This window comes from Pogonomyrmex barbatus, unplaced genomic scaffold (genome assembly GCF_055798465.1).
Source record: "Pogonomyrmex barbatus isolate J1 unplaced genomic scaffold, ASM5579846v1 scaffold9, whole genome shotgun sequence".
NCBI lineage: Eukaryota > Metazoa > Arthropoda > Insecta > Hymenoptera > Formicidae > Pogonomyrmex > Pogonomyrmex barbatus.
The window spans coordinates 3,972,271-3,986,300 of record NW_028297193.1 but is presented as its reverse complement, the minus strand read 5'-3'; the positions used below and the strand labels follow the sequence as shown (position 1 = coordinate 3,986,300).

The 14,030-nt window shown below is 38.6% G+C and overlaps 2 protein-coding genes across 2 annotated transcripts; one reads left to right on the top strand and one right to left on the bottom strand.

The window, feature by feature from the left end:
- Positions 1-85: 85 nt before the first annotated feature.
- Mcm6 (minichromosome maintenance 6) lies at positions 86-3,794 on the bottom strand. The gene is made up of 11 exons (XM_011641823.3): positions 3,564-3,794; positions 3,254-3,397; positions 2,923-3,187; positions 2,624-2,826; positions 2,343-2,541; positions 1,727-2,254; positions 1,360-1,665; positions 955-1,285; positions 734-856; positions 503-642; positions 86-418 (listed from the first exon to the last, which is right to left on the bottom strand). The coding sequence occupies exons 1-11, from the start codon at positions 3,653-3,655 to the stop codon at positions 308-310; spliced, it is 2,442 nt and encodes an 813-aa protein (XP_011640125.3). The 5' UTR covers positions 3,656-3,794; the 3' UTR covers positions 86-307.
- Positions 3,795-4,679: 885 nt separating this feature from the next.
- LOC105429091 (uncharacterized) lies at positions 4,680-7,307 on the top strand. Its single transcript, XM_011641825.3, has 3 exons — positions 4,680-4,749; positions 5,386-5,663; positions 6,052-7,307. The coding sequence occupies exons 1-3, from the start codon at positions 4,714-4,716 to the stop codon at positions 6,575-6,577; spliced, it is 840 nt and encodes a 279-aa protein (XP_011640127.2). The 5' UTR covers positions 4,680-4,713; the 3' UTR covers positions 6,578-7,307.
- Positions 7,308-14,030: the final 6,723 nt, after the last annotated feature.

Genomic DNA, 14,030 nt, shown 5'->3' with positions numbered 1-14,030 from the left:
ATATTAAGTATGAAGTCATAGCACACAAGTTGTTTAGCTTCCCATGTTGAGATATTTAAATGGATTATAAAGAATAAATTAATGCTTTAATAATATTATAAAAATGTGTTTTTATCATCGTCACAATAGTTGAAAATAATTCTGTAAAGTTTATAACATTTACAGGATTCAGATTAAAAAAATCGATCAATACATTAAATAAAAGACTAAAATTCTAAAACGTATCTTTTTTTTTATAAAATAATAATTTGTTTTTTCTTTCACTTGAAGGCACTTCATCGCAGTATAATATACTGAATGTGTAAAATTATATATCCATAACATAATTGGGATGAACGACGAGTAAAGGATCCTCTTCTTCTTCATTTTCACCTCTGCTTTTCAAGCTGGTTGTTGTTAAAGGTATTATAATTTGATCCTAGAAGTAAAATTGTAATACAATAATAAATTATTGTAAATTACAAATATACCAGCAATAAAATACACGAAGATAGATACATACATGGTACGTCAGTCTATCAATAATCTTCTCAATAAAATTTTTCCGTTCTAGTAACTCTTCTTCTGAATCTAGTTGATCTTGTATTTGATCAAGATACCATGCAATTAATTCGGATTTCCGTATGCCGCCTTTATTGTCATCTATTAAGAAATATTCCAATTTCAACAAATTTGATAATAAAGTAATAATAATCCTTTTTTGAATTTTATATTAATATAATAATAAAAATACCTTCGCTCTCAACACGATTTTCCTCGCTTCTCATATAAAGAACTAACATGTTCGATAGATTTTTATACTCCTCAAAAGACATAGTTAATTTTTTCTTTGGCGGTTCGCGCATTCCGTTGGATGCTAAACAATTAATAAAAATAAACGTCAAAATATATATAATATGTAAAAATAACAAGTGTATTACGTGCATTATATATACAAAAAAATCATAGACATACGTGTTGAAGGCGGTGCGTCATCGCCGTTTCTTGCAGTAAATGCCGCCATAAGCGGTGGTGGCTCATCGACATCCATTCCCAAGTTTGCATCATTACCTTCTTCGAGATCTACATCAGGTTGTTCTACTGTAATTATACTTTTTTGTAACAACCGTTTTGCCTCTTTAATATGTTTCACCGTCACCTTATCCATGCATTCTATCTTTGCCAATGCTTCAGATAATCTAATCATGCTCTCTAATTGCCTCACAGTGACTCTCCATTTGCCACTTCCGCTACCTGTTCTCTGTCTGAGAATTGTGTAATTTTCAACTAAAAGCTCAGCAGCTTCCTACAAAAATTTCATAAAATTGAATGATGCAACTTTGATATATATTTCCAAATAGTCTTCTATTATAGACTCACCTCACTTAAAATAGGTTTAAACTGTTTAGCAAAATTAATATATCTGATAATTTCATCTTGTTGGTATATCACTTGAATATCATTTAAGTTTTCGCAATGTAGATCTATGATTCTCTTAGCAATCGCATTATCGACGATTTCGTTACATTCGTCTAGCACTACAAAGAACAAATCAAATCTCGACATAATAGGTGCGGTTAACTGCACATTTTGCTGTAATGATTTTCTCCTGTCGTATCGTCCTCCAATGGGATTTGCCGCCGCTAGTATAGAAGTTCGTGCATTTAAAGTTGCTCTCACGCCAGCCTAGAAACATAATCTTTATTATATAAAGTATTCTACATTATATTATATAAATGTTACATACCTTAGTTATCGAAATTGTTTGCTGTTCCATAGCTTCGTGAATTGCGACCTGATCCTTCGGATCCATTTTATCGAATTCATCAATACAACAGATGCCATGATCCGCAAGCATCAATGCCCCAGCTTCTATAACAAAGTCTGAAGATTCCTCGTCTCGTACAACTGCAGCTGTTAAACCAGCTGCACTCGATGCCTTTCCAGACGTGTAAATTGCCCTGGGTGAGAGATCGGCTACACATTTAAGAAATTGTGATTTTGCGGTACTGGGATCACCAACGATGCAGACATTGATATCTCCTCTTAACGACGTGCCCTCCTCAGTAGTTTTCGCTACACCGCCAAAGAACATCAATGTTATCCCCTTCTTAATCTCGTCGTTGCCGTGTATAGCAGGAAAGAGACTGGAAACTATATTTGTGTACAGATTTTTATCACGACTCATTTCATAAATGCGATTCCATTCCGCTTCTGTCATTCGTTTTTTCATTGCTTCTTGAGAAATTTCCTCCATTGTGTCTGTACCTCCAAACTGTAACAGTATAAAATTAATTGTGTGAATAAATATTTACTTTTTAAAGATAAAGATATATTTTATTTTGTGTGCTTGTTTCACTTACCCTTGCACTTGTATTGGTAATGCTACAGGCGAGAAATGCCATTTTATATGTAAGTTCTCTAACACCAAGTGCTTTAAGACCAGTTACACCTTCTCTCTGATCATTATTTCTGGTTTTTGGTCCAATTTCTGCTTTAGCACTCGGTAAAGTTAATGCTCCTACATCTGGTACTACTATAAGATTTCCTATAAAATCATACCTATAAAAAAATGATTTTATTAACTAACAATTTTCAACATTAAAATATATATGTTTAAAAATGTGTATATTTCTAAACGTACCTGTCACCAGCTTGCACTGTCTCAACTATTTCAGATCTCAGAATAACTTCAAGAGAACGAGGTATAGAGCCTCGAGGAAGTTCAGCCTGTGTTTCTTGAATCCTAACTTTTTGAAAGTCAACAAACACCGAATTATCCACATCCAATAAGAAACGGCGTCTGTTACTACATACTGGATTAGAACAGATTGTTGGGTTAGTAAACTAAAAATGATAAATCAAAATTAATTGGAAAGTCATGTTTTACATAATATACAGATTCATACATATATATTTTCATTTTATACTTATGATATATACCTTAAATTGTTGCTCCACATTTTTTATGTATGCATTACAGTCCATACAAATAAATGTGCCAAGAACTAATTCTGGATGAACAGGATGTGTTCGTACCACTTGTCCAGATATACGACTCAAAGTACCCAACAGCGATGTATTCAACTCTCTTAATTTATGTCTAATAGGTACTTCAATGAAACTGATATAACATTCCTTATCCTTTTGTAAATTTCCCACATCCTTAACAAAGTTGCATACTGCCTGACATAAAAATGGATAAACTCTGAAACAAACAATCTTTATTTTTATTTCTCATAAATGAAAAAAAATAATATACTAATTATACAACCTGTAGTATTCTTCAATTATAGTTGTAGCAAGCATCTGATTAAATGCTTCTACATCATCAAAAGATACCTCTAGTGTACAGCGTTCTGGACTAACAAGTTCTTTAGCTGGTTCCAAATACTTGATGACTTCAAATTCCTTAAATCTACAATATTTTAATATATTAAAATAATATTTATATATTAATATTTAATACATTAAATTTTCAATGAAGAAAACAATATTATTGATTGTCAACTTTAGCTTGAATAAAATTGAATTTATTCCAGAATTTCTGTGATATTGAAAATAATCAACCTATACAAAATTACCTCTCCAGGAAATCTTGGAATAACTTTTGACACTTGACCCCGACTTCATCTCGTACGCGTGCTTGAGTAGCTTGCGAAGGAGCAGCATCCATTTCTTCGATGAATTATGCGAAAACACGTAACATATGTACAAAATATCTGGATAAATTAAAGCATCTAATCTCAAAAACAAGACCGATGAGAATTTGGCGGGAAGGCAAGCTTCAGGCTTGTTCTCAGAACCATAATGTTTCTATGTTTACGTTGCTGGAACTAGAACTGGAACTAGCAATTTTATAACCAATCACAAAAATATCTAGATTCTCTAGAATAAGTAGATCATTTATTCGTGTACCAGCAGTCGATGAAAGAAGAAATCGTAAAGTCACTTGTGATCGCTGAATTCTGAACCAGAGATCACAAGAAGATACCGACCGTAACATTGTGCACTCTGGAGGAGAACTACGAATTAAAACGAAGCTATCGAACGAGAACCGCCATTTTGTCGGCCCTATGTATTGTTTGAATGAGACCGAAATTTTAATATTTTAGAATTATTTTTAATTAATTTAATGCATAATTTACAAATTTTGCATAAATAATTTATTTGACGACTGATTTTAATAAACTGACGTAAATTTTTATTCTGTCTATCTTTCTAAGTAGAGAGAATCGGTGTTTATTAATAACCATTATTAATAAACTTCAATACAATTCTAATCTTGTTTTTCTTCTTTCGCACAAAACATATTTTTCCGAACAATAAAAATATTTTGGACTCTAAACCGTTGAAAAGTCATCTGTAAATCTCCATATGACGAAACTTCGCCGTTTTGAATGAATAAAACGAAACGACAAAAGAAACTTAAATAAAGCAGAAGTTATTCGTCATGCAGAATTCGTCTCATGACTGTCTTCTCGGAGACAAAAGGAAAGTTCCTATAACTCTTCGCAATTCGCGTGAATGGCGCATATACGCGGTCTTGACACAGAAAATAGGGGGGAAAGCGTAGAAATCCCCGTGTAAAGAACAGAGACGGGAATAACGTCGCTCTACGCATTTCCTGGCCAGGACAAGACTTGGCTCTTAAGCGGGCGCGACGACACGCTATATAAATGGCACGCAAAATGCGTGTCGACGTTTTAGTCCTTTTTACGAAATAGAAGGAGGATGATCGTCGCCAAGAAAATCGGCATTGTCTGCCTGGTAACGACAGTTCCGAAACATCCAAATTATCGCGTTTCGCGACTTACAATGCGTTCGTACGAAATTAAGATGATATCAGTGTACAAATATCAGTGTATAAATATATCAGTCCGAAGAAAATAATACTGTGCATTTTACACCGTAAAATATACTATAAAATATAAGAAAGTTACATGATAAGTAAAAATCATACGATAACGAAAATGTGTTAATTAAATGGCGATTGTTAATTTAATGTTAAGTTAATGTTAATTTAATGTTTAAATGGCGATTATATTTCTATTATAAATTATGATTTTTTTTATATTTATATATTTTTTACATTTATCGTTCATGCCATTTTACATACATTCTTTAACAGTATACCAATCGAGAAGTGAAGCTAATTACGTTTTTAACAGCATGATTTCGTTTATCGCGATATGAGAATTCCGAAGTCGAAAATTCGGATAGTCTCGAAATTTGCTACCAGTGCCGTGAACTTGGCTCGTACATTTTCGCTCAGAGTGCTTAGGTGCATCGACCCTGCTCCTAAAATGAGTCTGGCATTGTGCCGTCGTAGCGGAACGGCATGGCGAGAATGCGACGTCGAAAGACGCGAATACAACTGATAGATATATCCTTGCTTAAATGTAGGTGACACGCGTTTGCCTGACGAGTGCCATACTGACGACTAAGGCATCCTTGAATTTGACTAATGTATCGCGTCCGTGGCACAGTTATCTGCCAGCTGCAAATTCTCAGTTTTCGAAGCATCGGAATTATCAATACGACGATCATCATACGATCGGCAGCAATCTGGAGAAGCTCCAGGGCTCCGTGTCCAGAGATGCAGAGACAGAACGTCCTATGGGACTTCAGTCCGCGTCGACTTTGAGTAATCGCAGGCAGAAATCGCAGATAAGTCCTCAGAGGTATTAAAATATTCTTTTCTAAATTATATAAAAGTATCTAATAAATATATTTATACAAAGCGTAATTTACGTGCATCACGTTGTGTAAAATTTCAACGGAACTTCTTTATTAGTTTGCCATGAATTTTCTCTCGTCAAAAAGTTGAAAATTATTTATCGCAAATTTTTAATTTCCAGCAATAAATTTCTTAAGGAAATATTTAAGAAAAATTTATAAATGTAAAAATTATGTTAAAAGAAATTCAACTAAATTAAAGATTTTTGCAAATCCTGATAAGACGAGATTTCAAAATATATCAACTTACACATTTTGAGATAAAAAAATCTCGCTATATTTATTTTAGAAAAAAAGCATATAATACTATATTTTCTTCTTTGGCACTGGAAGATTCCCAACGGAGATTCACCGGGATGATATTTGGCTTTCGGCGAAAGTGCCAAGCACATCTCCGTCGCCTCCGCCGTCGACGACGATAACGACGACGACAATGTTATCGGGGCCTCGAAGTGTCCGGGAATATTACCACCACATACCTCAACAATTCGCGTATCAGGATATCCAAGTACTCGACGACAGATACCTGACGGAGGAGCTGGATAACGATAGATCACCGTATCATGGAAAAATTAAAACATATTACCGTCGCAGGCCGCAAGACATTACAGCAGCCATCAAAGCCCTCGATCGCTTCCTCAGTCATACTCTGAACGACGATAGCTATAACAGCAAAGTACATCCACCACCCAATCCAGTTCTAGCTCTCGTTCTGTCTCGATACGGGCGTTACGTGCCCGGACCGCGAAACCCCCGTGTGTATGCAAATTTGGCGGTAAACAATATCCACAATATCCAACCCTTTGGCAAGTACAAGTACGAATACGACGAGGAACCGATTTATCCGGTAAGAAGATAGCGATCGTAAGAATATTACAACAATTTGCGCCAGAAGATGCTAATGTAAGCAAAACTATGACAATAAAATGATGACGATTAACTTCAACCGACAAATTTTATTCTCAAAGCAGATATCTCAATATACGAACGATGTAATGATAGATGAGAGACTGTCGGAAAATACAGTGAGATGATCGACGGGCGAGTAAAATATTTCTTACATGTTGTCGTCATGCTCCGAGATTTTGAAATATATTCTAGAGAATTCTCCACATGCGTGATGAAATATGTAGTTGAAGACTGCTATTGCCCTTAAGCTACGATTGCATCTAAGTTATAATATTCCTAACTTCCAACATTATCACGAATATGTATAAGTTACTTACATATCTAGTATTATCTTCATTCCTTTAAAAAGAAAAAAATATAATATAATATATATTCTTGAAAAAAAAGAATTAAGAATCTGATTACTATCCGATCCAAAAAAATAGAGATAAATATATGTGAGAGGTAGTACAAATTAATACAACGATTCTGAATACTCACGCCTTCTAGGCGTGGATCCGGCATTCAGACGTTTGTTTCTCTTCGGTGCTCCAACTTATAAAAATATTCCCCTATTCCCCGCGCCGCCCACAATGTAATTTGTCCCATAGCCATTCACAAAGGCATAACGACGCCCATCAAGGCCCTCGGCCGCTTCCTGCGCGGGACCCTGAACGATCATAGCGACTCTCTCTCTCTCTCTCTCTCTCTCTCTCTCTCTCTCTCTCTCTCTCTCTCTCTCTCTCTCTCTCTCTCTCTCTCTCTCTCTCTCTGCAGCGCAAACTGCGTCCGTCGGTCAATCTCGCATTAAACGTTTGCTGACCGCGCTTAAACACGGATGATAGGTACATACGTGCATCACGTTTTATTTGCTCGCGATTGACAAAATCGATATCTTCAGGAAGTCTAGTCGAGTTTAAGCAATCCGGTAGAAGTGACTCCATATTAATATAATTGTCTTCTTCATATCGTGGCAGTTGTGCCGCAATTAATAGACCGAATCTCTAGCAGGCGCTATTACAGGGATCCTTTATTCGCTCTCACGATCTGACAGCTAGACGGTTAATCGATATTGCACCAAATTTATCCTTGAACCTATTCACAATCGGATTTTACGGCGGGTTAATTGGAGTAGTTGGCGAAATCTCCTCGAGAAACTCCGATTAAGCAGTAAACTACTCTCGTTACACCTTTCTGTCTCACCGCCGGTCTCAGGAAACTCAGAATAGGTTCTCCTCCGTTCAACTTCATTTATCTAAAACCGCGCGCTGCGATCGTCACTCCTCGGCGAGATAGACGCGCAATTATAAAACAATTATCGATTATTCCTGATTCAATAACTCGTCGAACTGCATGCCGACGGTAAACGAGGCGATAAAGCGACTTTCACCGAAATAACGGTGGAAGCGAAATTCATATAAAGATAAATAGATGATCCGGCGCGCACACAGGTCCCGACCCGCACGTCAAATTGCACCCTTGACGCGGGCGTAACCGTGTAAACTCGACTAAAACACACACATCGCAATTAATATTCTAGAGCTATTGTATATAAATATTCAAATATACATTACGCCCGGATACGTATCTATCCGTTTCCACAAGATTATCCTATGAATAAATTTTGAATTAGACCATGAATATAATATACATGTACGGACATACGTTATCCGGATGTGCGTGAGTCTCCATTTGCATTGGTGAGTTTTAGTCAATAAATATAAATATGTGTGTGTGTGTGTGTGTGTGTGTGTGTGTGTGTGTACACACACACACACATATTATATATACCGTGTGACGCATACCGTGTTATATGCATATATACGTACGCGCTTAGTTACCACATACATGTGTCTTCATTTGCATTGCTGATACGAGGGTAATAAATTCAGATACGGGGGATACACGGGAATCGCTCAACTATAACGAGTTCGACAAGCGTTGTAAACAAACGTATAACGAAATTACGAATTACGAAATTTCGAAGGAACGTGATCTGATCGGAATGGCGGAGGGGAGATATCACGAATTTGGCGACGGCGGCGGCGGCGGCGGCGGCTGGATTTTCGCAGGTCGTTCAATCTCGCCGTTCGCCACGAGATCATAAAACGGACGGATCGTGTTCTTAAGCGACGCTTGATTGCTTCTCATCCGCTAGGAAAGCAGATTGTCGGAAAATTGTGTTTTCCATTGGTTCGCCATTCGTTTCTTCGAGATTTACAGTAGCGGAATCGGCGAGCCTTAATAACTTTGGTCGGATACCGATCGATATACAGCCACACGAGATTAGCCGGTAATACGTACACAGACTTTCCGATACTTTTCCATTCTGTTCCGAGAGTAGCTTGCATCCGTATTGGATTATCCCTCCGTTATCGATTCGGTACCTGCCGCGAAAGAGACTAGACGAGGGGTCGTCGAACCCCAAGATAAGAAAAGTATCGTTGAAAAAGTAGCCGCGAATTCTCTTACAAATCTGTGTAGTTTCGTGAAAACCACAGAGAGGCGGAGGCACGGCCTTCTGCCGAAATGGCTGCCGTCTCGTTCTTGCATTATTTAAATCGTACGGCCAATGATGAATATTTTATGCCAAAAGTCAGCAACAACAGCCGGCGCGCGACACGCGCGGGCGTACGCGCGGAATCGCAAACGAGAGGAAGGAGCTCGTCACGTTTGCCGCGTTGAATTTCGCGCATCCCTTTTCTTTTAATAGTCAGGACGATCTCTGAGAGCAGAATGGATAAAGCAGCTCATTCGTCATTCCGCGCGGGAGACGCAAATTTCCCCGCGCGTTTCTTTCTCTTTCCCGTAATTCCCGCGCTCTCCTTCAGGCGGTCTCTCCGCGTTAGAACAGCTACGGGCTATATGCGTGCCCCGCCCGCAACTTCGAGGGGAGGGAGGTTCAAATCAAACCATGATGAAAAAAAGCGACGGGTAAAAAGCAACGGGAATAAAATATGAGAGATACGTTTTCCTCGAGGCGATACGATTCATTTTACCGATCCTTCCCTCGTCTTCGCCGCAGCTGTGAAAAAGGAAGCGGAACGGAGTCGCGAGAAAACAGAAAGAGACTCGAGGAAGACGTATAGTATTAACTCGTCACGTTAAATTCTCTCTTTACCCGCCTCCGAAACTTTCTCCTCGCAACCTAGATCTATCTAATTGTCTCTCGGTACCACTTGTAAATTACATTCAATTACATTCAATCGTAACGCACGATAGATATCCAATCTCTTTACGATCGCTATGATCTTCAAATTAAATATAATGTTGTTTATCAACCAAACATTACACGCAAAAATGGTAACGCAATCAATTTTTGAGGTAAAATCATCGGGGTTGTAACGCATTTTACAATCTCAGCCTCTTTCTATCTCGCGAGCAACGATACTTTAATGTTGGATTCATGAATACGAGCTGCGTTTCGAGCATCACCACCATGGCGCCTTATCAAATTCTCATACGAAGCTTTGGGGAATCACGAAGAATGACGGAGAACAAAACGCCAAACGAGATACATTGTACATACGACGCATCCATACGTACTACCTGCCTACTTGCTGTCAATACCGATCAACTCCGCATCAGTTTGCTTTCTCTCTCTCTCTCTCTCTCTCTCTCTCTCCCTCTCTCTCTCTCTCTCTTCCTCTTCTTCATTCACTCTATCGGAAGAACGGCGACCATTGAAATTTCGATCAAATCGGCTCCGATACATTCGATGTCTTTTCGATACCTGGAGGACCGACATCCGATTTGTCTCTACGTCACGCATTTCAGTCTATCATGTTGGTTTCTTTGTGTATGAATGTGACCACACATTTGTGTGATGGTCCATCATGGCCAGTTTAATACCATCATTGTAATCACAAAGAATAAAATAAAGAGGAGCGCGAAGAAATTTATCCGCTTAAAGTTTTACGCGGAACCATTCTTCCGTGTGGCTCTTGTTTATTCTTTACGTATGCAAATTTATCTATAGTATACTGAATATTCCAAAACTTCCATTCCTTTTTTTCCGAATAAAGATTTCAATCTTTTTTTAACGAGATATAATAATTAACTTGATATAATATTGATTTTCCGTCACAAGTTACTTTTTGCAATTACGTGCTATTCTTGTGATATGTTAAATCGAGACACTGAATAAGCTAAGATTATATAATAAAATTAATCTAAAACGAAAAAATAAATTATAAGTTTTTCTCAAGATTTCTTGATCCATAGTTATTTATAATTATCCAAAGATTTATTGTCTCTATATTTTTGTTAAAGAAAGAAATTTTAAATTGACGAATGAATCATTTGTAGATAGTTTTAGGGCACTTGTCTAAACAAAAATTTTTCAAGTCTCGTTTTATAGAAGGTTTTAAAATTATTTCCGCTATCCCTGCTGTATATCCGTTTTTATTAGCTTTCATCGAGAAACCAGAGTGATCAACAAATACGAAAAATAAAGGACGACTCGTCGAGTAAAACCAACAATTTTTGAACATTGATCGTCCACGCATAGGCATCTGATCGACAATTCGCATCGGCTTACTCGACGCATTGACGTGCAGTCAATCGGTGCAGTGAGAATAACAGATCTGTCTAAACAGCGCAACGATGTTCGTTTTTTCCGTCGAAAAACAGCCGAAACGTTTTTTCGTCATTTTTTCCACAGAATTTTTGACTGTCCATTTGTCGATATTGTGACTGTCTTTTAAACTGAAAGATTTGAAGTGTGTTAAGTAGGGGTTGCAGATATAACAATTAATACGTGTCTCAACATCGTGTCTCAAGTAATCATTATATCGAGATGATTTCTAATCGAGTAAATAATTTCTGCACCGACACAAAACATAACGCATTCATTAATATCGCAATTACTTTTGGACTAAAGTATAATAAAACAGATATTACATCGTGCGATGGTAAATAGTTATTGTGTACTCTGAAACGGATTCTCTCAAGCGCAAGATAATATATGTATAATTACACAAATTATCGTTAAACCGTAAACATAATATACTCTGTACGCGGTATAAAGTGCGCAAATATGGCAAACGCAATGGGCGACAAAATACGCCAATGGGAAATGTGCAACATAAAAATTTTTAAATCTCAATACCGAAAATACTTTCATAAAATTCTCACCGGGTCATATTTCGTGACGTAACGATAACGAATCTAGGTTGTAGCGGTATATGTATGTGTGTGTATGTGAAGAGCGACGAGTGGCCAATTCGTTTGCTCTTCACGTTTGGCAGCGTGCTGAGTGTAATTGCGTTGTGGTCGTCGCGCGGCGCGAGAACGCTGTTAAAGTTTACGCGCCCAATCGCGATCTTTATTTCGGCAACCCTTATTTCTCCCTTTCTGGGCGGGAAACAGAACTCCGAAGCGCACGATTGTGACTGATATAGAAGACAGTGAAAACAAACTCTTCCGCATATGACGCGACCAAGAAACCACTCGGTTTCAGGGTGGGCACACTCATATATCGCCGGCTCAATTGCGAGGGTGGTGAAAAGTACTCCGCGCGCCAGAGGTGTTGCGAGAGGGTAGATGTTCGGAACCTCCTGGCAGCGGTGAAGAGCGTCGTCGGCTTCTTCCGCGGTTGCGGTCACGACACCCGAGTCGTGGTTCATCGAGAGAAAGAGAGAGAGAGAGAGAGAGAGAGAGAGAGAGAGAGAGAGAGAAAGACTGCGCACGCGAGCTCTCAGTAATTGCTACCATGTTTATAATTGTTGCGCTCGCCTCCTTCGTTCCTTTGTGAGGAATGGCTCTCGAGGTTTGTCGCTCCTTCTTCCGACCACCCTTACGTGCAACGCCACTCCGCCACTCCGCGTGGGCTGAAGCCATCCTTCAGCTACGTTCGCGAGATACAGAGTGAGATGGAAAATTAGTCCGCGGATACAGTAAACGGTGGTCCGTGTCCTCGTCTCTCTACGGAGTGGTTTAGCACCGATGAAAAAGTCACTCCCAGGGAGAAGTGTGCGCTCGCACTTTATTTCCCTTCTTGCAATGTTCCGTGCTTCTCAAGGCGGCGCTCGTTCTTTTTCGCGTCACTGAAAATGTATGAAATGTATGATGAAAATTAATGCCGTGGATGAGAATCCATTATATTAGCATTTCAATTCTTTTTTTTTTATAAGCTTAACGAAATTTTAATATTTTTTGCATCCCTTTTCTTGAATCTGCCATGGAACTTCCGTGGAATTTGCGACACGCGCAAATTTATCCATCTCGACGTGTGCGACGCAGTGAGTTACACGAAGATTTATACGGCGTCGTGTCGGGAGACTTTTGAAGATGTCGGACGTCGACGCCTATTTATTCGACAAGGTCGACGACGTCGTTGCCGTTCACTTCGAGTTTCCTGTTCCGTCGCGATTCGATTAAGTCGGTCTGCGTTACCGTCGGAACCGGCCGCAGGAACCATTTATATTCGTGTTTATTACATCGAGATGTGACGTCACTTCCTGAGGGAGAGAGAACGGAATAACTTCATCATCGTATCCCATAGACGCGGCGGCGGAGGCGGCGGCGGCAGCGATGGATCCCCCCCTTTTAGAGTCGAATGGATCCGCGCATTGGTTCTCTTCCTCACTTCCTCTCCCGGTCTTCCGGCGCTTCCTCTTCAGCCTCATCTTCCTCTCTTGTCTCTCTCTTTTTGCCACTCGCAAAGCTCTATCCTCCGCTTTATGCGCGGCTTCGAGAATTCGCTCCGAGAGCTTCGATACCGACCAACCGCCTTTGACTCGAGCATCGGGAAGAAGAGTGCCGCGTTCAAAAGACGATGGGCGAAAGTCGATGTCGCCGAATGAAAAACGCCAGGCTGACTTCCGCCGGACGAGAAAATGTACAGGGAGGAACAGAGGGCGGAACCGCAGATGGCGAGCTGCGAATTTGTCGTTCGATTCGCATTCTGCATAAGAACGATCGGCCGCTCCTTTTGCCAGTTCCTCTATCGCCGCCCTTCCGCTTCTATCGTAACTTTTTGTACTTTCATTTCGCGCAATTGGAACATCTATCTTGAAACGCCCGATAACTTCCATCGTGGGCAATTCAATGGGAGACGAGCACTATCGAGGCATGTGACATGTTACATACATATAAAATATCTATTTCCGATGTATTAAAATATATCCCATATATTTTTTCTCAAATGTACGTCATCTACATTTTGATTTTAAAATACAATTCTAATAAAAGGATTATAAAATACAATCCTAATAAAAGGATTATTGACTAATTAAATTCGCGTGCATTTCTATTTAATAATTATTAATATGAATAAAATTAATTATTATAATTAATTAATTAATAATTAATATATTATTATTATTTCTTATTTACATATCCTATTTATTATTATTATTAATTATTATCTTAAGATATTAAAATACAACGTTAAAAAAATTATCGCAAAATGTTTCCTCATT